This window comes from Aplidium turbinatum, chromosome 7 (genome assembly GCF_918807975.1).
Source record: "Aplidium turbinatum chromosome 7, kaAplTurb1.1, whole genome shotgun sequence".
Taxonomy (NCBI): Eukaryota; Metazoa; Chordata; class Ascidiacea; order Aplousobranchia; family Polyclinidae; genus Aplidium; species Aplidium turbinatum.
Genome location: NC_137478.1, coordinates 33005120 through 33032913, shown reverse-complemented (window position 1 = coordinate 33032913; position 27794 = coordinate 33005120). Strand labels below are relative to the sequence as shown.

At 38.9% G+C, this 27794-nt stretch overlaps 1 protein-coding gene across 1 annotated transcript; it reads right to left on the bottom strand.

Moving 5' to 3' along the window:
- Window positions 1–6994: 6994 nt before the first annotated feature.
- Window positions 6995–26548, bottom strand: LOC145773951 (uncharacterized). Its single transcript, XM_082585076.1, has 9 exons — window positions 26479–26548; window positions 26037–26261; window positions 22484–23803; window positions 22144–22248; window positions 20900–20986; window positions 20458–20523; window positions 7554–7819; window positions 7137–7322; window positions 6995–7048 (listed from the first exon to the last, which is right to left on the bottom strand). Exons 1-9 carry the CDS (start codon window positions 26546–26548, stop codon window positions 6995–6997), a joined length of 2379 nt encoding a protein of 792 aa, XP_082441202.1.
- Between the last annotated feature and the right edge of the window lie 1246 nt (window positions 26549–27794).

The following is a 27794-nucleotide window of genomic DNA, read 5'->3' as shown; positions in this document are numbered from 1 at the left end:
AAAGCCATTTGTACGCGCTGCACAAGACCTTCTGACAGCCTCTGGTGGAAGCCCTAGCAAACAGTGGTGCCACGCGGCGTGGTGTGAACAATGGTCAAGCAGCACGTCCCCACTTCGCCAAGTATTCAAATCCCAGTCCGAAAACCAGCTGGGACATGGCCTCTCTAGACTTGCCTCATCAAGGCGTAACCGTTTGCTTACTGGTGTTGGACGCTATGGTGCAGACATGTTGCGTTGGGGCTTGATAGAGAGTGCTGCTTGTGAGTGTGGCGAAATGCAGACGGCGGCCCACATTATCAAGGATTGCCGGCTATATAGATCACCCCATGGTATGGAAGGCCTAATTTCCATCGATGACGACACCAGGCAGTGGCTAACCAACGGATGCCCTGACATATAACGACAATACGAGAGAAGAAGAGCCACTATTATTTTTGTGCAGTAAACATAAAAGGCATAAACAGGAAAAATAGGACTTCCTTGCAATATCCAAACCTAGCTTCAGCAATCAGGCCAGTGCTACACAGAGAAAAACTTCCTGTTCCTGATTTTGAAGGGTTGCCACAATTGGATTTACTTCCTGACAGCGAAGACAAGCAAGCAATTGTGGCAACCCTTCAAATACGTAAAGTTTCCTTGTTTTCTCTGTTTGTGGGACAGCAGGGCAAGAGATCAGCATTGGAAAAGGAAACATTGGCCTATGAAAAGTGAAATGATTCCTGGCGAGAAAAATGTTTAAGCCCATTCTCTGGTGGAAACGATCAAAAATTGTGTTACATCCTCTTCACATTAATATAATAATAATGATGGTGTTGCAAGCACAGTAATGCTTTTCCACCTTCATGATAACTTACGTAGCAAAGTTGGGTATAATGAAGCAATTTGTAAAAGCACTCGATAAAGATGGAAATTGTTTCAGATATATTTGCACAAAGTTTCCAGGATTAACAATTGAAAAGTTAAAAGCCGGCATATTTGATGGGCCCCAAATCAGAAAATTAATGAATGACCCAAACTTCCCATCTTCTATGAATGAGAAAAGAACTGAGTGCCTGGGATGCTTTTGTGAAAGTTGTTAAGAAATTTTTGGCAAATAGAAAGGCATCCACTTACAAAGAGCTCGTGTCTAACTTACTTAGAAGACTCCAGGATATTGATGTTAACATGAACATCAAAGTTCATTTTCTGCACAATCATCTAGACTACTTTCCTGATAATCTTGGCGATTTGAGTGACGAGCAAGGGGAGTGATTTCATGAAGACATTTGTGAGATGGAAGTCACATATCAAGGAAGACGGGATGCTACCATGCTAGCTGACTATTGCTGGTCTATTAAAACGCGATGATTCCTTTCTAGTTCACTCTCGTAGATCTCTTAGCTAAGCGCAAGTTTGTAGCAGACACTTAAGCAAGGTGAAGGACAAGGAGAAGCTATCATACCTATTTATCTTATGTTTTTGTGTACGTTTTTAAGTTCTTTGTTGGCTTGCTGAAATTGATTTGTGTCTTTTGACAATATATTTGACTCGTGAATAGATTTCACATGAGCATTTGTGCATAAGTGCACGTATGCAGTGGAATCACCGTAACTAGACCTGATAGACAAAACCTGACTGCATTTTCGAAATCAGCGACACCAAATTAGCTAAAAACAGTTGAAATATCTTCGGCACCAAAAAAAAAAATGTGTTTGTCGGCTAGTGTTATATAGCCTACTTGTAAGGTTTTGCTAATTATTGACTATCTTTTTTACTATAGACTTTTGGTTATTGAGAGACTCTGAGTCTCTGGCTAAAAAGAATAATTTAGGCTTCTGTCTAGGGGTATGATTTCCTACAAAAATTAAACAAGTAAAATGTAATATTAAATGTATGTTATTATGAATCAATTGTTACAAGTTCGGGAAATTAAAAAATAGGTCTAACCGATTTAGTTTATTGCGACCGGTGTCAGATGAGCGACATTCTCCAGTCGTGAATTTAACCTTCTGCCCTGTCGTTGTATAAAATCTCTGTTTTATATATGTTATCAGCATCTTTCAATTTCCCGCTTATTTCATAATGTGGTGCCTTTTTATCAGTGATAGCTTATCGTGAGAATTATGAAACAAAGCCGGTTACACGATTATATCGCTTCAGAAATACAAATGCGGTGAGCCAACTCCGTGAGAGCGGCATTTGTTAACAGGAAGCGTGGCCTAAATTCCTTGAGAACATTTAAGTTTTGAATTTGCAGCGTTGAAATGCATTTTGCAATTCTGATAAGTTTCGGTTAAATTTTAAAATATAGGCTAAATTTGTTGCTTAAAAACATGGTAGGCTTACATGTTACATACTTTGTATTTATCTTAATAAATTATCTTGCAAATAAATAAAAACATCAACGATCCTTGTGCTTGAGGAAAAGACCACCGAAGCCAAACTGATCTTCAACTTTTGTAAAAGGCAATTTTGAGGCAAAAACTGTAGAACTGGCAACCCTTGTCGATACTTTTAGGGATTAGCAAACATTTCGAATAGGTATCGGACCATGTTATCATCTAAGCGGCAAAGCTAGTCCGAATGGAACTGGCAACATCTGGCAGTAGCGCGCTACTTTTGTTATCGGATCATAATGTTACCCTCACTATAACCCAGTGGCGTACCTATGCAAAATGGCGCCCATGGCAAAGTTTAAATGTGCGCCCTTTTTAACAATCTAAGTTGAAAATTGCATACAAGTCTTTTATGAACAAATCACGAAAAAAATTAAATGTGTTATTGCCGTTTTATTACAGTAAGTTCAAAAGCAGTCACGTGAGATTGTTTCGTCGTGGAAGTTTTGTTCTGTCTGCGGAGCTAATCATTTTGATAGAATGCTGCACTTTGTGTCTTATAAATTACAATTATTTGGAATTAAAAAGGTTAACAAATAAAAGTTAAATTAAAAAATAGGCTTGGTCTATAATCATAATACATAAGCCTACATGGAAAAAAATGTTTTCATAATCTTTTACGTATAGGCCTACTTAAAATTCATCTCAATAGAGCGCTGTGTTGATGCGACCGGCGGTGACCGACCTATAGATACGGGTATTTTTGTCGGATAACTGTGGATAAAAATAAAACGACCCAAGTCCGGCAGATCAAAAACTTTTCAAAAACTAATATTAATTAATTTAAATTGTCGCCGACATTTGTTGGCGCGTCGAAGAGTTTTGTGACCGTTGGGTTGTATGGTAACTAAAGATTGAAGAAACTGATAGCGAATCATTCCCAATCCCAAAATTGGTGTATTCTACTACTAATTGAGTTCTTTTTATCCGTTTGATAACTTGAGGAAGTTAGGTTAAAGTACAGTACCGTATATTCATAAAGCACAGCTAGTGAAGTTGTGAATGAACCTCAAAACTTCAGACTGCTATGTGCTAGACCGCGCCAGCACACCACGTAAAAATAAATCATACCTAGCCTAAATCATGGTCTCAAAATTTCATATCATCATGCTTATAGGCTCAATGTGTATTTGTATGTGTACGTACATGTGTAACTGCAGACAGTGCACACCGTTTCGACCTCCCGGTCTCATCAGTGCAGTACACTGGAATAATGGCCATGGAGATATATATACCTCCATGTGACATTTTCCCATTTGTGGTACCTTATCAGTAACCAAAAATGGTACTACTGCCAACCTTGCCAAAGTGCTCAAACTGCAAGCAGTGAGCTTTGCGCAATGCATAGCAAGGTGCCTCCAGTAAAGTGCTCAATTGGCGTAAACCAAGAGCGTCAATAACTGCAGACAGTGCACTTGGTTGGCAAGAAATTAAAAGAAGAATTGCACTTGGTTGGCAGGCATTTGGAAGAGCGAGCTCAATATTTAAAAGTAAATTACCGATCTCAATGAAAAGAATATAATCAATGCATTCTCCCAACAATGACATACGGAGCAGAAACATGGAACTTAACGAAAGCACTAACACTCAAACTACGCAAAGATCACATGAAAAAGTACTCCTAAGTATTACAGGGAAAGACAGGAAACCACTCAAACCAGCCAAATGGATACGACAACAAACACAAATCAAAAGATATCATTCAAACAATAAAAGTTTAAAGTGGAATTGGGCAGGACATATCATGCGAACAACTGACAACAGATGGACAAGAAGAGCTACTGACTGGATACTGACTGGATACCGCTTGACAATAAACGCAAAAGAGGGAAACAGAATGGTGTTTTTTTTTTGTTTTTTTTTGCTTTTATTTTATTTGCGCCCATTGCGATAACATACAGTACACTGCGATCACAGATGCGATACAACAGACGACAGGAAGCAGCGAAGTGACGTATAGTCTTCGAGTCAGCTGCTCCCCTTATTTTGGCTTGCCATTAAGTGTCCTTGCCGAGACACAGCCGCGTGCTCTGGAGCGGAGTCGAACCCACGTCCTTTCGAACGTCGCGCAGACGTTCTTACCACTCGGCTATGCAGCCGAAAACAAGATGGCGAGACGAACTCTACCAATTCGACAAACACTGGACACAAACTTGCAAAGACAGACAAAATTATAAAGATATGGGGAAGGCCTTCATCCGGCAGTGGAACAACAATGGCTGATAATGATGATAGGCTCAATAATACAGTAGAACTTGGATAACTCGTCTTCGGAAAACTCGTCAGTTTGCCCAAGTAGTCAATGATTGCCAGGTCCCGGCAGAAAGCCTATCTTTTGTACACAATCAAGTTCGGTTAAGTGGTCATCGCATAATTCGTCAATTCGATTATGTCGTCACTGTTTTTTTTCCCCGGGGACGTAAAATTCGTCTAAGTTGTCATCCACCCAAATGCTGACGTGGCATTTACAGACTCTTTCGAGAAGAAATTACTGCGCTAAGACGTGTGCACGCACACAATCTATCGGGCCAGGCGCACATGCGTGGACTATGTTGGTCTGGTCGATTGCGGGTGTGCGCGCACGTGCTCTGTTGCCGATAGGAGAAGCGCTGTTCAGCATGTGCGTGGTTCATTTGCGACAATACTGTTTCGTGTAAACCAAAGTTGCAGCAACGCAGGATGTCGAAGAGAAAGTTAAAGTGCTTAAACTTACCACTATCGCATTTAATTAAGTCGCGGAGCACCATAAAATTAATGCGACGCGAAACAATGGCAAAATTTAGCTGTTTGCATTGGTCGTCAGTTCGCGTCAGTCGTCACTTTTTCTGCTCCTCCTGGGGTGACGAGTTATCCAAGTTCTACTGTACTTTAATGCTAATTTCTTCTCAGAACAGACGGAGTGCTCTGGTCAGGCCAAATTGAAGTCATACAACACATTAGATTTCTAAATTCTTATAAAAATGAATAAGTAATATATAAAAATAGAATAAGTAAGTATCAAATTGCCCTGTTTTTGTATGCTTCACATAAAAATTGTTGCAATTCGGTGGTGGTTTCCACGTTTTTCCTCGTTATTTCAGGAAAACTTTCGCAAGTGCTGTAGCCTATTATAGCACACAATCACTAATTATTGGTGGTTGGTCAATTCTTGGTCGTTGCTCGTTGGTTTGAATCTTCATCCTCGGCTTACTCAGTCTGAGAATGCAGATTCAAACCAACAGTAGTTGTTTTTCAATCTCAGTGGCGAACTCTTTTTATTCAATGAAGTAGTGTGCCTGCCTCTGCACACTAGTGTGTATGAATGTGTAGTTAGATTTACTGTGATGGGGTGGTGGCTGACTAGATGACTGCTTATGGTCTTTCGCTACCATCCTGATTGCGCCATAATCTAACCAACAGTTGTACAATGCATTGTTTTGACAATTACATTTTACTCTGATTATTTGTTAATATATGGCGCTGTTAAAACAAAATAAATTGACTTGACTTGATGCTATACTTCTAAGCTGTTTTTTTTAATCTATCTGCACTGTCTAAGTATCAAAGGATCGGTCAACAGTGTCAATATTTTAATAGAAATCGATTTCATGAGACTGTTTTTTTTAATCTTTATCCTCGGACTGACAAAGCCTTGATTTGTTATTCCTGGTAGTTTCGCATACTTGTAGAGGCTCTTGACGTTGGGCCGATTACCGAGATTGGCAGAGTGAAGTTTTCCGATTGTTGAAGTATTGCTGCGGGGGAATTATTCCATTCACTAGATGCCGCTGAATGGAGAGCAGTCCTAAAATGCGTTGCTCAAGCGCCCACACCGAGAGTCGAACTTGCGCCGCGTGATCTTGAGCCGGGCGCGTAACCACTGGTCGAGCTATCGGGGCGAACAACACTTAAGCTTCAACTAATCGCTCATTAGCGACTTTACTAAACTTTCAATTGTTGCTGACTGAACGCAAAATGAGCCGAGAGGCACAATGCCGCTTTTGCAACGACACTGTTTCATTGTTCAACAATGGCTACAGTAAGAGACTCCATTTCGATCTTTGTATTGAGCGCAAATTAAATTTTGAAGGAAGTGTAAGTCACAAATTTTAACCAACCCATTTTTACGCCCCTATCAATGTGGCGCCCATGGCTAGAGCCATGCCTGCCATACCCTAGGTACGCTACTGCTATAACCCAAACTTTAATCAGCAAAACTAGTTCAAACAAAATTGGCAACCCTGGCAATGGGCATTTAGAGGTAACGGTTGCAGGTCTGATTTAACTTTAAAAAAAGTAATTTAATCTGGCAACACTGTATACAAATGAACTGAGTACACCTACAATGTGGCTCATATCGATGGTTAATTTATATTGCTATGGTGACTCAAACTGAATTTACAAAAATATTTATCTAATCTGGCAACACTTTTAACAAATAACTTTATTTAAATTTTTAATTGAAATTATTTCATAAAAATAAATAAGTTTAAGAAACAAACTTACTTTTGTTGATTGTTGAACATTTTTGTTGATATTACGTCACCTGATGTAAACAAGCAGTTTGTTGTATTTTCAACTCAACCAAACAAAATCACTGGATGACATAATTTTATTGTAAACATCAACAAATAAAAACATCATCGATCCTTGTGCGTGAGGGAATCGAAGAGGCCAACATCGATCCTCAACTTCTGTAAAAGACAAAGCGAATAATTGACGTTGATTTAATGTTGACACAATTAATTGTTATAACGTTGATACAACGTAAACAACTCTCACTTTATTGTTCGACCGATCCAATGCTTCTTGCAGCTTGGATCTTTCCTTCATGTTCGGATCTCTCCCCAACCTCCCATCTCCACCATCGAGGGATTGCCACATCACAACTTCCTCCTCAACTTTGTGCAACACCTCGATGACGTCATCGACAGATAGGCGGTTGCCATAGAGATTCATCCGAACAATCTAAACACAAATTAATTATGACGCAACAATTAAACATAAACAATTTATTTATGTTGTGACTTTTTGTTTATTTATTTTGTGTTTACAAGAATTGTTAGAAAATGATTAAAATTGGAAACTGGAACTTACTTTGTGAAACTGAGACGTTAAAACAACGTAATGCGACGTTAAATCAACGTAACAACTGACCATGAATCAATGTGTTGGTTATAAAAGTTAAACATGACTCACGGATCCATCCATCGATTTGATCGCCTCCTTCCATGGAAGGAATTGATTGGAATTCATGAGGCGCCAGGACAGATCAAGGATTCCAAGTCGCGTCGGCATCGACTTGATGAATGACGTCACTGCATGGATGTCATTCTGAGTGTCGGAGGAGAACATCCGTATCCTCCCTCCCTCAAAATGACTTCCTGCTGTGACTGTCACTTCCAAGTCGTTGCTTTCCCGCAGAATCTTTGAGATGGCGATGATGGAGCGAACATCATCGTGATCTAACAATGTAGGAATAATATCAATCAACATTAGCTCGGCTAACCAGGTTGTCATCTAAAACCACAGTTTGGTTCTAACCATAAAATAAACAAACATTGAACACAAGTTGTTTACTAAAGATCAAAACATTAATTCATTTATATATCAAACAAAAATATAAACAAATTATTTTGAACAAAACTTTCAGGTTTGAGTCAAAGTTCTAATTTGAAAATAACCTGAGTAGACTTTTGTTAGCTGGTCACAAAATCACAAGTTTTGTCTTCAACAGCTTCGAAGTTTTATCAAATTAGTACAAAATACTTAGGCTAGCTTTGCAGGTGGAAACCAAACTTTTGTTAAAACATTAAACTAAGCAGAGCTTGCAAATTAAAATAAACTTTGATTTCTTTGTCGATAAACTTTCGAAGCAACTTCACAACTTGATCATAAAAATTTCCCAATCGGCCATTTCTTGCTGCAGCTCAATCCAAGCTGATGCTTTCTTCAAACTTAGAAGACACGAACAGAAACAAACTTTAAAACATTTGTCTGATGAAACCAAGCAGAATGATGACAGAATTGAAAGCTGAAACTGTTAACTATTTCTTGCTGCAACTGAATCAAAACTGATCCTTTCTCTTCAATGACTGAAAACAAAATGGCTGTCATCTGCAGATTTGGGCGGGAGTTTTGTGCAAAATTGCCAAATAAATTATAGCGTCAAACAATAAAATAAAAGTTGTAAAACTAAACCAGTTGGAAAAAATCACACAATAAATTTACGTTTTACTAAAAATAAATTGAAAATTATAAACAACTTTTAAGTTGCAAAAAATACGCGTATACTTAAAAAAGCAAGTTTGAGCTTGCTCATAAACTGCAAGGTTGGCAACTCTGTCAACAACTATCACAAACTGTCGTCTTCAGCTTTACGCGGGATTTCTGCGTAAGGTTACCCAAAAAAAAAAGTATTTACTCCCAAATTCAAGTAACAATTTGTGCCAAAAAATTTATTGTTTAGATAATTCATTGAAATTACTTTGAATTAAACCATTTTTTTGAAAATTGGTGTCATAAATGTTGAATTTCATGTTTCCAAGAAAAAACATTAACGTTTTCTTAGTTCTGGTTGGCTATCCGCCTATAGCCCTTTGGTCACAGCGGTAAACCATAATCTCTTCGTGGGAAAATTGTAACGTAAGATTCCCAAATCCGTTCGTCTGCATGCAATGACCCAAAAATAAACACACTTTCGAAACGTCTATTCAAAAGTGTATTCCAGTAAAATTAGCCCGAGGCTATCGAAATGACTGGTGCAACGCCGTACACCTAAAAACTGTCACTACAATACAAATTACTTGGATAAAAGACGGAACCTTTGTCCAGCTAGCAAGCACTAAGCCAACAGTTAAAAGTGCGGCCAACTTTCAAACAATCATTTTACGAATGACCAGAATAGATATCAATATCTCAAATTCACGTAGAAAGTAACTGTGACGCAATAAATGAAAGACAATTATGAAGTCATTCCAACAGGTGTTTAAAGCTGATGTAATATTTCCTGTTTAAACAGGCCCAAACAAGTCCAAACAAGTTTGACACAAGTCTATGAACGATGGTGCAATTTTGGCACATTTTCTAGCAACTTCCATGACGTAATATTCAGTAGACTTGAACGGTTTTATATGACGTTTGATTTGTACAGAGATTGGCCGTAACATAGCGGCCCCTAGTTATGACAGTCTAACATGGCATAACTAAAAAAGAATTGAAGGACAATCGTGAGCCAATGAATAAAACACACGATACACAAATTTTTTGAATCACTCACGTTTAAGTTAATACGCAAATACAAAGGGCATGCAAAGAATGAACAGCAATAAGAATAAACACGACGATACATGAAATTGGTACCATAGGTACACGCTAAATGACGCTATATACAATAGTTGCGATAATAACCGACTGTTCCGGGCTCAGACAAGTATCGGCCACCGCAGACAAAACCAGGCTCAAACCCTAACACTTAGGTGTTCTTTACGGGGGCGAGGCACGAAATATCCCTCAACACGTAGTCTACTTTCACTTTCCCCGTACTCTCATCATAGTTGCAGACGGCAACTTTGGCTCTACGAACCACAGGCTTCCCTTTCCTAATTTGTGGAACTACCTCATGCACCCTCCCAAGTTGATACTTCCCACGTTTACCAATGTCTTGGAGAGAACCTACCACTACAAGTTGACCAGGCTCCAAATTCTCGGCCATTTTTAGCCATTTTTTCCGGCCCTGAAGACCTGGCAAGTAAAAATCGATCCATTTATTCCAAAACTGCTGAGAAAGTGACAAATTGAACCGATAATCCCTTCTTAATTGGTCACGATCATGTGGTTGCCCAACAGCACAGTATGGGTCTAAGTATGGGGTCAAAAGTGAGGCAGGGGTGATGACAGTAAAATCCCTAGGGTCGTCACTCAAAGGTACCAAAGGGCGTTCGTTCACGATCCGAACGGCACTGCCTGTGTACGTAAGCAGTTCAATAAAATTGGGCTTACGAATTGAAGAGTCCAAAATGTGAAAAAAGTATTTGGTCACATCAGCCATGAAACCAAATCTTTCAAGCCGAAATCTAGCCAAGACATCTGCCAGAGGGTTTAACAAGTCAGACAATTCAGGACAAGAAGACATTACATCATTTACACAAGTTCCTCGAAATTCAGATTGTTTTAAAGCCTTCTTCCTTAAAGCAGCAGCTCTATCTGACGCCAACACAAATTTGTTAGGTAAATCAATATCTTCCTTCAACGGAACAGGTATCTCAAATCGACCATCTTTCAACTCAATATTCGGTTCGACAAGTTCTCTAGCCAAAATATCATTGCGAGACAATTCACAGGTTTCATTTTGCAAAGTCAAATCCTGAATGATTTTATTCAGGTCTGCTATTTCCATATCGCGAGACTCAATTTTACGCTGAAAGCCAGAGATGACATCCGACTCTGAAGACGTCTGCACTCTGCACACTTTAGCAACGCTTTCAACTAAGGGTGACTTACCACCACAAGCCAACCAACCGAGAGGAGTGAGCAAAGCATGCGGTTCACTACGATTGTCACCAACACGCTCTTCTTTTGCACACATCAAATAAGCGTTGTCGTTGCCAATCAGTACATCTACAGTACTACAATCATTCAAATGAAACATATTCACGTCATGAAAATGACGGAAACCACTTAAATCTTGTTTATGGGGTAAAGTTTTAACATCGTCAGCCCAAGCTGGGTTAACCACTGAGGTTATATCACAAAACAGTTCATCAGTCTCTAACGACTGGATGTTGAGTTTAACAAGGTCAGCACAAGTAGGTTTCTGACCAGCCAGAGTATCCATTTTAAACGACGCTTTATCATACGGTTTAAGACCAAGTTCGCACACCAAGTCACTCGAAACAAAGGTCAACTGCGAACCAGGATCATGCTGACAATACACCAACTTCGATTTGCCAGTCATTGGATTCAAAACACGAGCAGCAGTAACGCGGTTAAAGGCTGCTTTAACATTTCCAATCTTAACATTACGCACAGGAACTCTGGCACCAGCCTCATCTTTACCGACCAAATCCAGAGAATCACGTGACGTCACATAAAAATCATGCAGAAGAAAATAGTGTTTCCTATCGTTGGTAGGTCCACACTTACGACAGTTATTTGCATGATTACAGTCTCTAACCATATGCTGGCGCAAACAATTCAAGCATTTGCCAGCTTTCACAATGACATCTCTCCGATCTTTAGGTGTCAAGCGCAAAAATTCTTTACAATTAGACAAAAAATGATATTCAACTTGACCACGTGACGAACAACAAAAACACGCCGGTATGTCACTATGTCTGGCCACACCGCCGCGCGGTGCGCCAACAGCAGTCGAGTACTGCGAACTCCCTGAAATCACATTATCATGGGGTTTTACCGACGTCTGCCTAACCGGACATGAAGGCAATTTTCCTTTGCCAAACTTTTTAAAATGCTGCGACTCACCAGAATCGCCCATTAGCATAATGCTAAAATCAGTCGACTTGCGCGTTTCCTCCCGTACTACAAAATCAAACAAACTCTGAAAAGTAGGTTCCTCAGTGCTACCATACTGATCACCTAAAAAGTCAAGATAACGCTGCTTAGCGTCAAACGGGAGTCGTTTAGCCAAATCCAAAACAAAACGTCCTTCTAATTTATCACGCTGACCATAAGCTTTCGCGTAAAGCAAACACTGCGACAATTCATCTTTAAACTCTTTCAAATCACTGGAAGAGATAGAAGTCAATTTGCTACCATAGCGATACTTTCTAATTTCTGGTACTGCGAAAAGACCTCCACGAACTCCAAAACGTTGGGACAAGCGAGATAACGACATTTCTATCCTGTCTTCCTCTGACAAGCCAGGAGTGTCGGAAACCAAATTAGCAATCGTTTGTGCAGTTGTTCTAACACAAGCTGCTTGCAACAAAGTCAAACGAGTTCCCTTAAAGGGCGAAGCTGCCATCAAGGCCATAACACGATTTTTAAAGAAGACAAATGGCATATTATTACCATCGTAACCAATCAAGGCCGCCTTATCGAAGAACGTCCTACTATTTTGGTATTCAAAAAAGCAATCCTGCTGTTGAGAACTCGATTTAGCGGGAGAAGACAAGCTATATCCCTTAAGGGGCTGAGTGGGCTCAGTCACATGCACAGCCCGATCACGATCCTCAAACACGTTAAAATCAGGAGACGCGATACGCCTCTCACAACCACCCAAATTACGTGTAGCTGGGCGATCAAAAACTAGCGGCGCAGAAAACTGTGAAGGGGGCAAAGCATTACTGCTAATGGCGGCCCCGTGACCTGTACGCTCTGGGGGAGGAGTTCGGTTGTAATTTGCAGACCTTGGCTCTACAGCCTTCGGAATACCCTTAGCCGCGGCCCCGAGACCTCCTGAAACAGCTGGAAAACATGTGGATTGTACAGGTCCACTTACGGATTGAACAGGCGTGTGGAAAAGGTTAGGTAAATTAAACTGCGATTGATGTTCACTTCTGGAATGCCTAGAAGAGCCCTTCCTAGAGCTACGCCGGGAGCCCAACTCAGAACGATATTCAGCTAAAGCTACCTCCTTACGTTGTTCAGCCCTCAACTGTGCGTCTTTGAGTGCGAACTCAGCAGCTCTCGCTTCGGCTTTCGCGGCGGCCTCAGCAGCTCTCGCTTCGGCCTCAACTCGTATGGTCTCAGCTCTCGCGGCGGCCTCAGCAGCTCTCGCTTCGGCCTCAACTCGTATGGTCTCAGCTCTCGCTATGGCCTCAGCAGCTCTTGCTTCGGCCTCGGCTTGGATCTGGAGCTCCTCTCGTCTTAGCTGTAGGTTAATTTGTGCAACTATCCGTGACGAGCTCTCAGACATCCTAGTGCTTACATTTGAGGCGCTATCCTCAGGATGTATGTCAGCATCTAACCTATCTGAGAAATCACTTTCTTTTTGTTCGAAGTTATTTTTTAACGAGTTAAATTCGGGATCTACCCTATCACGAAGTTCTGCCAAGATTGCAGAGTTAACAATTTTACTCAAAAGAGCATGGAAATGCCTTAATTCCTCTTCTAAAGTAGATAAGTTAGATCTAAAAATTAACAGTTCCTGCTTATCACTCAAAGAACCTAGGGCCACAGAAAGTTTCCCAATTTGAGTCAAATTATCCCGTCTAAGATGCCGGGCCTCTCGAACTGACTTAGCCTCATCGTTAATGGGTCCCTCCCCAGAATGGCCTGCCCGACCGCAAAGAACATCATCAGGCTTAAACTCAGTCGAGTCGACGGCGGTCGAGTCCCTGTCACCACCGAGTGTAGACATATTAAATGTTAGGGCTAAATTTAACAACTAAAAAATTAAGTTACACAAACACACAAAATTACAGTAGTTATAAAAAACTTAACTGCAAAGACCGTAAAAATACAAAAAAGAATTTAAATGCACGATACCGTAGCTGTACGAGTATGTGAAGTCCAAACGTCCACAAAACTTGCTTGGATTCTTCCACTTGAATCTTCAAGCACAGATGGATTGCCTTTAATCTTCTTTCTTGCCAATAAATGTCAAAGTTATTTTTCTTCTGTACCAAACTGAGAAGAAATGTCTTTACTTTTTAGCTTAAAGTTCTTCAGTTGCCTACCGAGAAGAAATGTCTTTAATTTTCTTTGCTTCTTTAGACTACCAACCAATAAGATCTTCTTTTATTATTTCTTTGCTTCTAAGTGCTTCTGTGCCAAACACTAGACCGAGAATCGTCTTTTATTTTTTATGCTGCCTGTGCTTCCGTACAAACACTAGCCAGAGAATCGTCTTTTATTTTTTATGGTCACAGCGGTAAACCATAATCTCTTCGTGGGAAAATTGTAACGTAAGATTCCCAAATCCGTTCGTCTGCATGCAATGACCCAAAAATAAACACACTTTCGAAACGTCTATTCAAAAGTGTATTCCAGTAAAATTAGCCCGAGGCTATCGAAATGACTGGTGCAACGCCGTACACCTAAAAACTGTCACTACAATACAAATTACTTGGATAAAAGACGGAACCTTTGTCCAGCTAGCAAGCACTAAGCCAACAGTTAAAAGTGCGGCCAACTTTCAAACAATCATTTTACGAATGACCAGAATAGATATCAATATCTCAAATTCACGTAGAAAGTAACTGTGACGCAATAAATGAAAGACAATTATGAAGTCATTCCAACAGGTGTTTAAAGCTGATGTAATATTTCCTGTTTAAACAGGCCCAAACAAGTCCAAACAAGTTTGACACAAGTCTATGAACGATGGTGCAATTTTGGCACATTTTCTAGCAACTTCCATGACGTAATATTCAGTAGACTTGAACGGTTTTATATGACGTTTGATTTGTACAGAGATTGGCCGTAACACCCTTATAGTCTGAGCGTAAAATGCGAAAATATAGGGCCGCCTGGAATAAATTGCGACCTTAACAAAATTTGGTATCGTTGGAAAGCTTAATTCCTCTAGATTAGGATTATCACTCTCCTCCAACTAGGGACCCTTGGCAAAAATAGTTATGGCCGTTTTTTAAGCAGCACCTTGCGCCGCTAGTGGCGCAGCCAATCATGCTTTCAGCAGAAACTATGCTTTCAGCAGAAACATGGTTGAAATTGTACGTACTTTGTAGCAGAATGATTAGGTTAACGGCCAGCAAGCCGTGTAAAATTCTGGCAGTCGAAGTTGCTCCGGTGACCACTGACCAGCTTATTAGCCATGAGGTTTGTAAGTAACTAGGCAGTAGCCTACTGAGTAGGTTTGGGACAGCAAAGATTCTTGATCTACGGTATCACTTTGCACTGGCTGCAGTACTAGCCTAAATATCACAGAACTGAGTAGGCTACCAGGCAAGCACATAGCCCAGTTTAATTTGTTTTGGGAGCTGTTTGCAAGAACATCATTATCGGTAAGTTATGTCAGGTTATTCATTTAATTTGGTTTGCAACAGAAGTCAAAACGTTAGGTACGGTACCGGGCAGCAGGAGATACACAGATGCACTAGGCCTATAACAGTGTATGCTAGGCTATGATGAAAGTTAAAGGAAACAGGTCTAAATGTTCTTTACATGCAGCATGTCTAATCGTCTAGCTTATATTAAATTTTTGAGTTTTCTGTTGTTGTTTTAGCTGAGTCCTCTTTCATTTAACATCTTGGATTTCAAATGGCATTGCATGCAGTTGTGAAGTATTTGTATCAATGAATGCAATATGGTAGTAGTAGTAGGCCACTGTTATAGGCTACCAGTGCACTGGTGCACAAACTGACAAATGAAGGGTGTTCATTGAGACCTGGTAGCTTCTAGTGATATCCATGCAATAATGCGTATTCTGGTAATTGCACACTCTATCAGTTCAATAAGGAGGCCAGCCTACCAGTAGGCCTATGAACTATGGTTCTTGTTACTTCTGAGACTACCTGTAAAGGCTATATCATATTCATATATAGATTAAGTTTAAACGAGCAAATGTGCTGTGTGGCCATTTTTTTCCCAGGTCTGAGGTTAGTTTTTTCTCTTCACAGCTTTACAAAGGTTTTTATGAAAATAATAATTTCTAAGTTGTTTCAAATTACGCTAGTTGCTGTTTGCTTATGCTTGGAGGGGATGTGATACAACTTCTGTAATATATCAACAAGGTACCAATATAATTAATCAGCTGTGGTAGCCTACATTTTAATCTTGCTTTCAGTATTTTCTGGATTTTCCCCACTCTTCATTCTTGAACTGCTTACCATGCTTGTCTGAAAGTACGGTACATTTTTACCATTTTCTGATCAGCTTTTAAAAGATATGCAAGAATTCAGGTGGAAGTCATTACCAAATCCACTAAATATTATTCTAATATTGTATTTACTTCTATTTGTAATACCAATGTAAGGAGTGTATGCACACATTACTTGGTGACAATGATTAATTATTTCATCTGTCTTGTTGCTTAGGAAAGCTAAAGATGTTCAATTAGCCTACCTGAAGAAGGAAAAATTTCAACAATCTGCTGATGTATTTGGTAGATTAGATTCTACACGTGAGCAAATAGCTGATGCTGGAAGAGATTTGTTATTGAAAAGGTCGGTCACTGGGACTGTATTGGTGCACAGTTAATTAAATAAGAAGAAATGAAAATGTTGCTGAGTAGCCTACCAGTCTGAATGAGATTCACCAATAATAATGAAAGATTTTGTTGATCTATCAAGCTTTAGTGAAAAACCTGCAGATTCACTTGGCCAACTAACGGCATGTCAAGTACATGCAGATGGTTGCAACAACTTGGTTTGGTTTATCTTTATCCTGCATTGCGGGAAAGCAGACTTGAGCGCTATGCATCGGTGTACGCCTTCCGACGTACACCTGACCCACGCTGCAGCCGACGGCAATGTCTGTTTCCGGTTGTCTACTCTACTTATGACTTAAATTCGGTACTACCCATTACTCGAAATCGATCACTGGGTAGAGGCAATTATCGTAAAGTTTCTTGCCCAGAGAAACAACAGCAAGTGCGGGTGGCTGGAGTCGAACATGCAGGCTCTCGACTGCGAGCCCAACGCGCTAACCACTCGGCCACTGCTGCCAACTTCCACGGCCACAGCTTCCACTGTTCATCCTGAAAGATTGCCACCCACCGAAGCTGCGATTCTTTTTCATTCCTTCAGAGTACATTTGCAGGTGAAATAATAGTGCGCAGCCTAATGGTATTGTAACACAATACCGGTAATCATTTAGTATAAAAGCGTCTTCGCTCTATAGATTATAGCACTTGAAGATATTTTTCAAGAATTGTTTATTGTCGGTAACTTCAAAATATTACAGCCAATTGCGCTACAGTATTAAACTGCTGTACCTGCAGTACGCAGGGATACTGTGTGCAAAGATGACTACTGCGTACAAACAAGAATGAGATGGAGGGACGACATTGACAAACAATGCAATACAACCAATTGGTACCAACTAGCACATAATCATGTAAATTGGCATGAAAAGGGGAAGGCTTACGCTCTGCAGTGGGCTCTCACAGGCTGAAAATGATGATGATTAAACTGCTGTAAGGGAAAAAATGCAAGTTATAGCAAAACAACTTGCGTTATAACATGACTAGCATAAACAAGTGGTGTACTACAAATCAAAAATTTTATGGCAACCAGACTTGATTTATCTAAGTTGATATAAAACTGTTGTTTCAGTATGTCAGTGGAAGCATCTTGACACCGAAATCTTGGATCTCGCACAGTGGGGATGGAAAGCTGACACAGCAGGAGCAAATATGCCAATAAAGACCAATTTAGATCCGGCACCAGAATGGCTATTGAACGTTGTACGATGCAAATGCAAAGAAGGAACAAAAAATCAATGTGGTACAATGTCTTGCAGCTGCAGAAAACATGGCTTAAAGTGCGTAACAGCATGTGGAGAGTGTCGTGGGGAAACTTGTTGCAATCTCAGTAATGTACAAGAAGACTGCCCTGAGGATTGTGACAGTTTGATCATGTTTCAATAAATGATTTCATAAAAAAATGGAACGTTTTGCCCTTTTGATTTTATGAGCGACCGAGCATAGAAGTTCACACCAGTTAAGTGATATAGGAACGTTACTGCAAAGGCTGGACTGAAAATGAGCCTAGAAACGTATGAAATTTTCTTCTTAAGTTTGCTTATGATAAAATAATATAAAACAATATCAAATGAAAAATTGTACTGTACCACATAGTTCATGGCGATCTTTATTCTCCTATGGCAGGAAGGCGCCTGCTGCGTTAATACATAGGGTGGTTGCCCAGGCCCACGCACGATTTGCCAATTTTTCTTGTTTGATGGATATTTGTGTTTTGCCGAAATTTGGGCTACCCGAAAGATTCCACTGGATAGTTGAGCTGTACTCCTCAGACATGGCATATCCATTAGCAGTGTGAGTCGAATTTTCACCATCGACAAGAACAATAGTTCTACGCCTTGGGCACTCAACTGTCAACCATTTCCTCGAAGGCATAATTATTGAAATAAAGTTTAGTCATTAAACATAGTTCATTAAACTTAGTTTCGTCATTAAACCGGACCTGGGGTCAAAATGCCCCCTTGAAACATTATATGAAGCTCCGTTCTGTCTAAAAACGATCTTTTTGATCCCACTACTGCATCCCAGCTAGCGATGCCTGTCATTTTTGCATTAATTCAACGTTTGCTGACGTTGGATCGGTGTGGAGGTGACGAGTTTAGCTGACTGGGATGTAAAATTATCGCTTTATCAACGCAACTTTATATCAAAGCACGCTTGATTTCTTCAAGACATAACTTCTCTGGGTATAATTGGATTTCCGCAGGATGATGATGTTGTTTTTGCTAGCTTGTTTTATTTGTTTTTGTCATTGTTTTTATGTCGTCAAGTTACAGCCTATCTATTTTGTGAGTCGTGCAAGGCATGGTGCGTTGCCCTTGAAATGACTTTGCCCGTGGTAGGATTTCTTTGTGGGGTTTTCTTTGCCTGCCTTGCTCTTCTTTGCTATGAGCTAAACGCATCAAGACGTGTTCCCCTCACGACCATCAGCACTCTTGATAACGCACCATGACCGATCTTCATAGCAACTGTCCATACCAATCTTAAATATATCAGCTAAAGCTATGTGGGCTAATAAAGCTATAGCCTAAATATATGTTGTTTATTTGTTTGTTTTTTTTTGTAACATTTTCTTTTTTTTATTTTCCCTTTATATTTTAAATTTTTCTGAAGGTGTTGCGACCGTGCCAATTTTTTTTCAACCCAATACCTTACTTCGGTCACAAGCACGTTTTAACGTTCGCGTTTTGTCGCTTCTACCTTTTTCTCGACCTTTGCTATGTTGACGTGTATTGTTTTTGATATGATGATCAGAAATAAAAACAACTGAACTGAAATGTATTGGATCTGCAATTATCAATGGGCTGGGAGTAATAGGTAAGCAATGTTAATTTGATGACGTCAGAGGACGTCATTTAAAAATAAAAAAATGTTTTTTGAAACGTGAGTTGTCTCTTTCTTATACACGTAGGGAAAAAAGTTAAAAATTAGACCAGAAACTTGCGCAAAAGGAAAATTGCACTTTCGACACTAGCAGCGCAAGGTGCTGCTTAAAAAACGGCCATAACTTTTTTTGCCAAGGGTCTCTGGTTGGAGGAGAGCGACAATCTTAATCTAGAGGAGTTAAGCTTTCCAACGATACTTAATTTGTTAAGGTCGCAATTTATTCCAGGTCAACACGTTTTACGCTTAGACTATAGAAGGGGTGGATGGGTTGCCACCAGAGATGAGCAGGAGCTGGAATTCCGGAGTAAAAAAATGCGGAGTTCGGCTGTTTTCAACTGGAGCCGGAGCGCGAGTCTGAAAACCGGAGCTGATGCGAATGCAAAGTTTACTAGCCTATCAAGTAAAAATATATTTTTTTTGGAAGAAACAGACAATGACTTTGTAATGTAAAGATTTTCCCCAAACAACAGGATGCAAAGCCTGAAAATCCAGATTCCGATCATCTCTGGTTGCCACTCCATAATCGACGGAATGGCTTTAGCGAGGTGTAGACTAAAATCTTGGAAAATAGTAAGGCTATCTTGCCAAGACCATTTCAACTTCAAGGTTTTGCTTGGTAAATAAATTGACTTTTGTTGCCTGAACCGTGATCATGCCTTTTCCACTTTTGTTGTATAGCTTACTTATTGTGCTTTTACGCTTACTGTGTTTATACCTGTATCCAGTGGCGTAGCTAGAGGGGGGGTGGCGGACCGCCCTGGGCGGCACGTCTGGGGGCGGCACTTTTAGACTACGATTTTTGATTTTGAGTTAATCCGCCCCGGGCGGCACATTCCCTAGCTACGCCACTGCCTGTATCTAATATTTGTTGTTTTAACATTTGTTTCCGAACCTGCTGATTCTATTCACTTGATAATTTTACAGTTTTTGATTGCTTTTAACTTGAAGTTTGAACACTTTTTAAAAATATAACCACTCAAAAAGCAATGCATTGTTGAGTTTCAGTGCCTTGAATATAGGCTACCCTGAAATTGGTAAAACCTTTTTAGAATAGAAAACTGTGTTTACCAGGTAAAAATATTTACTTACTTGAAACTTCCCGAGTTTTCTTATATAGCTCTGAAATAAATACTTTCTTCTTTTGCAATTTTTCACCTGAAAAAAAAATCGCATTCTCATGAAAAGAACGGCTTGCCATCATCACTTTTGCAGACGTACCTACAGCAAATCACTGTATTATTTACTGAAATGTTTAGCTTGTAATTTGTTGTAAATTTTGACGAGCGGTACAGATCTGGGTTTTGCCAAAATGTTTGCGAGATAACGTGTAAAAAAAATTGTGGAAATGCGGTTCCCACTTTATTCCACTCTGGTTTGTCGTTTTATCTTAATTAAACAAATAATCTTGGTGGGCAAATGAACTTTTCAACGTTCGAAGTGCAGGAATAAAGTAGCTTGTGTTTTAAGTTACTTTATACAGTGTTGTTACAGACAGTCCTAATTCACAAATATTAAGTAGCCTATACTTTACCTGATGAAGATAGTCGGGTTTGCTGGGAAGGTTTGTGGCGTAGTAAAGTAACGGATTCTTCTGAAGGTATCTGGATGATTGAAGAGCCTATAAAAATGCAAACAGGTTTGCAATCGCTAATGTATGCATTTTAAAGTTACTTAAAGATTACTTTACAAAGTTGTTAAAAATCTAGCTCAACGCACAAATGTAAAGTAGTCCTGCCTATATATTTTACTTGAAATAGAACGACGGTTTTAAATCTTGAAAGGAAACGATGGTTAACTTGGTTGTGCTTGTGTCATGTGATCTTTGTACACTTTACATCAGTAGTAAGTCTGCTAACAAATCATTGCTAACGCTTGAGTCGAAACTCAGTTTATATGATACAGTGCAAGGCCAAAGTAAAAAATTATCTTATCATTATTGTTTGCCTTAAATTTACATGCAGTTGCTTGGCCTCGCAAATTTTGTGTTGGCCTAGCTCATAATTTAAACAACATGTTATGAAATATACAAACAAACATTACAGAACATTTAGCAAATGTCACGGAGCGGCAGATAGTTGTTTGCGGAAGTAGTAGGCAAGGCCTATGAGAGAGGGGTACGGCGTACCCTTGAAGGCCCTGGCCTGGGATTGTTGGGGGCCTGAAATTGTGGTTTTATAGGTTACGCGCAAAAATGTTTGGTTAAAACCATCCTAAACGACTAAACTCAAGCATGAAAGTTGTTATTCTTTAGTTCTGGGGGGCCCGTAATGTAGCATAAGAAAGGTAATTGAGAAATTAGGGGCCCAAAGTGGTGGAATATTGCTTTACGTGCAAAACATGTTCTGTTAAAATCACACTAAATTAAGTTATAAGAGTTGGTTATTCTCCTGTCCGGGGGGGGGGAGAATAGTGTAGGCTAGTATAAGCAAGTTTGAGAAAACCCCGGTCAAAAAGCCCTTGCCTTTTTAGGGTTTTTTGTGTCTTTTAGAAACTATTTGGAAAAGGCAGTTTCACGCTTATTTCACTTCAAAATGAATTTCAAAGTTGGAGCAGGAGCCGGAGTCAAATATAGTGACTTTGTTCACCTCTGCTTCAATGCAGCTGCAGCTGCATTGAAGCAGCGTATTGACCCGTTGGGAAATAAAGATTGTGGGCACATGCCGACGAATACTTAGCCCAGTGGTTCCCAAAAGTAATTTTACTTGAAGGAAACAAGCAAACACATATTGTTCCTTGTCACAATATAATCGCAAAATATCAATCTGATATTCCTACTTGAAGCAATTTGTGAAGACGAAGTTGTTGGTTGAGATGACGTTTGTGTCAGTGCTGACATAGGTTCCATTGAAGGAAGTTTGTTAACTGCAGAGCTCGATAGATCTATAGATTTGAAAAAAGTATTGTTGTTGGTGAAATAATTATTATATAAAATGACATCAAGACTCAAGCTTTATCAGTCAATTAAAATTTGCTTAAGGAGGATAAATTATTGCAATGATTTGTTCCCATTAAGTTGATAAATCATGTTTTAACTTACTACAATGAAAACAAGTGCGATAATATAATTTATTGTTAGGTTTATGATGAATAGTCTGTAGATAAAACACAAACTTACCTTTGTTCATGATCGGATCCAAAAGGAGTCCGGCCGTAAATTGGACAACCACAGCCCAGTGATCCTCCAGTAAGTTATTTTGAACGAATAATTTGAAATCAGGTGATGACATTTCACGACAGATGTACAAAGCACTAAAGTATTCTTGGAAGGTCTGGTGACTAAAGTATAACCGTTGCTGCCCTTCCAGGAGTGCATATTCTCTGTTTACTCCCATTAGAGCGACGACAAGATCTTGAACTACCTGACTGGTGAGACTTTCTTTTACAAGATCATCTGTTGTGATCAATACGGTTCCTTTTTTTGTTGCTTCATATGCGATTTTTGAAAGTCTGATTACAATATCATCAGATGTGGAAATGGCGTGTGTAGAGGTTTTAAGATTTAACAATACAGTATGAAATATCCTGGTCATCGTGGATATATCATCAATTTGTAACGATCCAAGTGATGCTCTCACATAAAGTTGCAGCATCAGAGGGTTGTGAGACATTGATGTTAAATGTAGAGTTTTTACTGTAAGATTGTTCCAAAGAATCTTAGATTGTTGTTGGTCGTTGACTAAGGCGTCAAATAATATTTTCATGTTGTCAGACGTCAGATCACGAATGAAGTAAATGCGTTTGGGTCGGCATCTTTTTGGAATATCAAGCATGGCGTGTGGTCGAGAAGTGAATATCAAGTGACAACTTTCAAGAAATTTTCCCAAACAAAGATTCGAAACAAGTTCCCAGTATTGAAGTGGAGTATTGTAGTTGGATTTTTTCACATTTTTGTTCAAGTTCCAACTCACTTGATCAAATCCATCAAAAATTATGAAGCAGTTTTCCGGATTGGCTGTGATCCATTCAAAAACAGAATTCTGTTCTTGGTCGCTTAAGTTGTAGTTGCAATCTCCCAGTAGAAACTCTTTCAATGATAATTGTTCGTTGCAGTCATTCATGTCCATAAAAAGCTTCCTTAGGACAAGGCAGTCTTCACTTTGAGAAAGTCGTCGTGCCAGACGTTTTGAAAAGGTTGTTTTTCCTGACCCAGGATATCCGATGACCGACACAAAACTGTTCTTTTGAACATCAGAAACTAATTGATCGATGGTTACTGTTTGGTCAGAGGCGGCCAACTTAATTCCTTGACTTTCGGAATTGTACCTGTCATCGTCAGGAATGGACCTTCCTTGGTAAAAATCAATTTGAGCCATTTCAGGATATATTTCTGGAAAACCCTCTGAAGAAGCTTTAAAGTTGGAGAGATCAACGTCATGTTTGGGATGATATTGTTTGCAAGTTGCTTTTTGGAGTTTTTTTAATTCTTGTTTTGAACCTAAAAAGCAGAAATGAAAATTGTTTGCCAAAATTATTTGTGCAATTGCATGGCGACTGGTTTTGCTGGCAACCTTACTTGATTAGACCTTGAGTGACTTATTGTTCAACAAAGTGAATTAAAAGTTTAATAAAGAGTCCAAACATGTAAAACTAAGTACAGTGAAGATTTTGATTTAATGTCTCGCTTCTTCCACAAGTCATATGTTTTATATATTTTCAATACAATATTAAAAACTTTTGTGAAGGATTTTGTTAATTGTATGTAGAAATTTTAGTATTAATTTGTTAGCAAAAAGTTTCATTTCGTGAAACTGTTTTGTTTAGTTATCCATTTGAAACGAGACGACACGCATAAAAATTTCAGATTAGAATTTACACCAAAATAAAACAAACTCAGGTTTCGAAGCGATCTTGCATCATCGTTTTCAAAAGTTTCTTAGGCTACTAGCAAAACCCCACCGATTGGTATCGTAAAATGAGGGAATGTACTGGTATTGCATACGTACAATGATCCAAAGATACCAGGAATTTCTAGAAGTATGGGATGTAAAACTACCTGCTCAGAGTAGGGTGCGTTATGCAAAAGTGTTGCCAGACGTTTTTAGTTAAAACCCTAACCCAAGACTTTTAAAAGCTTTAAACAATTACCGCATTAACAAGTACCACCTTATATTACAACTTAAAATGAAAGAACAAATTCAATAAAAAATTCACTACCGTAAGAATTTGAAATCTACTTGTCGGTAACTTAATTGTGTTGCGTAGCGAAGTTTATTTATTAAATTTGTTTTTTATAGTTATAGCTTAATTGCTTTGAACAGGAATAATTTCTATAAAGTGTTGCAAATTTTTCAACAGATTCAACTACAAAGCAACAGTTTACTTCTGAGCTGACCAAAAATATAAAAAATTCTTGAAAAAGCATCTGGCAATACTGTTTTATAACGTACCCTACTCTGAGTAGTTTTTTGTTTGTTTGTTTATTATCTTTATCCTGCATTGCGGGAAAGCGGACTTGAGCGCTATGCATCGGTATACGCCTTCCGACGTACACCTGACCCACGCTGCAGCCGACGGCAATGTCTGTTTCCTGTTGTCTACTCTACTTATGACTTAAATTTGGTACTATCCATTACTCGAAATCGATCACTGGGTAGAGGCAATTATCGTAAAGTTTCTTGCCCAGAGAAACAACAGCAAGTGCGGTGGCTGGAGTCGAACATGCAGGCTCTCGACTGCGAGCCCAACGCGCTAACCACTCGGCCACTGCTGCCGACTCGGCCACTGCTGCCTTTGCATCACGTACAACTAGAAATCCCTGAACGTCACTCACGCAATTCGCTCTTAATTTAGCACTTCTGTAAGTCAAAACAAATTATTGTGACGTCATAGATGTCTTAAAAAAGAGTAGATGAGCTTTAAATTCCCTTAGAACAAGCCTCACTGCTTTTGTGCCCCGGCCATGTTGTGAAGACTTTATGCGATAAACTGATGACATTGTTTTACACGTTTATGTTTCTTATTTTAGAAAAAAATTAAATTTAGAATTATTTTTGAAATTTTCAGAAAAAATTTCGTTTCGAAAATCTAAAACATTTCTTTTCGATGGAAAAATATTTTCCATGATTTCAATTCGTTTCAAATTGTGTTTCTTTGTGAAAGATTTTGTTGCGAACAAAAATTTATTTTGAACAGCCCAATTTGGAAAATAAATAATGTATTCAAAACATTTGAAATTCATTCATTTAAATATATCCACTAAACCCTGATCAACGTTTTCGTTGATTTTAGTTAACGTTTGTTTTGATTAAATAAACAAAATGCAAAGAGATGTAATATATCTACATTTTTATTGCAACAAACAAGTGACGTCATGTTTTTTAATGTTATTCCAACCTCGTAATAAAATTAAATATTTTGTTAGGTGCTAAGCTTATAACATTTTACTATGATTTTGCTGCATCTTCGAGTTTTTGTTTTTACAAATATTTAAAGCATGAAGCTGATTTGTTTGCATAGCTTGCCATGGTTCAGCTGATGATGAAGCTAGATTCACTGACAATTACAATTATTATTAATACAACTTTTCAATTAAAATATGGCAGCATAGCAACAGTTTGCAAACTCTCTATGTCTGTCATCATTCAGCTCAGTGCTCTGATACTTTAACAAACGAGAAATTATTACCATAATTACGGAAACTGTTTCAATCAAATATAAACAGTACAAACCTTCATCTCCACATGGAACACAGCTTTGCTCTGGCAAATTGTAGATCGTTGTATGAAACTGCCTCTTGTCAACACGTTTGACCACTCGTTGATCAACATGCGTATGATGATGATGGGCGTGATACTGCCGCTGGTCAACCTGGACCACTGCTTCATCAACATGGTGATGGACAGTTGTAGAAAAATGTCGGTTGTCCTGGTAAGTCAGTTGTTGCTGAGGTTGTCCTGTAAGAAAACTTATTAAATATTGTTTTAACAATTAGCATGTGAGCCTTGAATTTAACGTAAGAAGACGTCGATGATTTGATGTCGGGACCATGGCGGTTAAGTTTTGTTCTCTTTCACTAAAATGAAGCAAAATATTTTAAAATGTGTAAAATACTTAAAACGCAATCCTATCAAAATTATCAACATGTTAGAGCAACCATCAAATCAAACTCACCTTCATCCACCACTTCCTCATTTGGAACAACTGCATGTGCATTTTGTTCGTCATTGTTTGAGAGAGACATGTTTTCTAATTTTTAAATGTCGACAGATTGAAATACTAAAACTTAGTAGCTGATACTACAAAACACAATTGCAAGTAATTATAATGTCGCTCCAGTAACAACAAAAAAGACAAATCAAGCAATTATGAAGTTGGATTGAACATGTTTTATAGCTTGTCTCATCTAAAGCTTATGCCTGGTGTTGAAGATTTAGATTGAATGGATGGAAGGCAAGGAAGAAATTTTCAGGCATGCATGAGTTTAAGTGTCCTGTGAAAAAGACAGTCGCATACTTTTGAGCGGTATCGAACCGGCATCCTATTGAGCGTTGTACCAGGGCTCCCACCACTCGGCTACGCAACCGACACATTGTTGCTTTAACTCTAAATAATTCTCACCCATTGAACTAGAAACATCGCAATAAAATGTAATTTTACAGTTTTTATTTGACCTTTCCAAGATTCGCATCCATAAGTTGTCGACTATGCAGAAGCGCTCAGCCGTCAGCGCTTATAACCGAATGATCACGTGAGCAATGCGTGGACAGAAAAACGATAAAAAAATGAAATGATTTTGATGAAAAAAGTTTCTAACTCGCAAGCATGAACGAAGGGAATCTTTATTTACGTTGTTTCAACGTTGGTAGACGTTGAAACAATATTTTGTTTGCAATTTCTTGCTAGTTTCAAAATTTGGAAATTGAAGAAGTCAAAGCTTTTTTTTCAGACTATCTAACTTCACAATCAACATTATAATAACAAGAATAATGGAGGTGTGGGATTTGTAAAAGTCAATGATACCACAATCTAACGAAAATAAAAGCCATCATACTCGCATTTACCCTAATTTAAGATCAGCAGTGATAGATATCTATATTGCTTTGAGCGGGGATTGAATTTTTAACTTGCTGGAAATTGTAGATGGATCCTTGAATTACGTGCAGTGGTTTTTAACTATCTATTGTCCAACTATCTGCCAAAAGGAGGGTGTGTTAAATTTAAGCGTTGCCAGATGTTGTCTAAACTGTTTGACTGAACTGTTAATTTACTGTGTAGCATAACGGTAGCCCAAGTCTTACCCATTGACAGATATTTCAACATTACGTTTCAAATAACTATGTTTTTAACAATACTGCTTTAAGCCAACATCGTCATTGGCTGACAAACACATCTTCAACATGCCTGGATTAGACCACACTGATGTACAATTTTACGATACAGTTATACTGTATTTTTGACACACCTTTGCAAATAATTTATATATGCTG

What these genes read in the sequence shown, in the direction of transcription:
- LOC145773951 (XM_082585076.1), bottom strand. Translation starts at nt 26,548, where the DNA reads ATGTCTCTCTCAAACAATGACGAACAAAATGCACATGCAGTTGTTCCA. An exon ending in AACCCGACTATCTTCATCAG is followed by an intron (nt 20,524 to 20,899) that starts GTAAAGTATAGG and finishes TTTTTTTTTCAG; the next exon opens with GTGAAAAATTGCAAAAGAAG. An exon ending in TCAAATCGATGGATGGATCC is followed by an intron (nt 7,323 to 7,553) that starts GTGAGTCATGTT and finishes ATTTGTGTTTAG; the next exon opens with ATTGTTCGGATGAATCTCTA.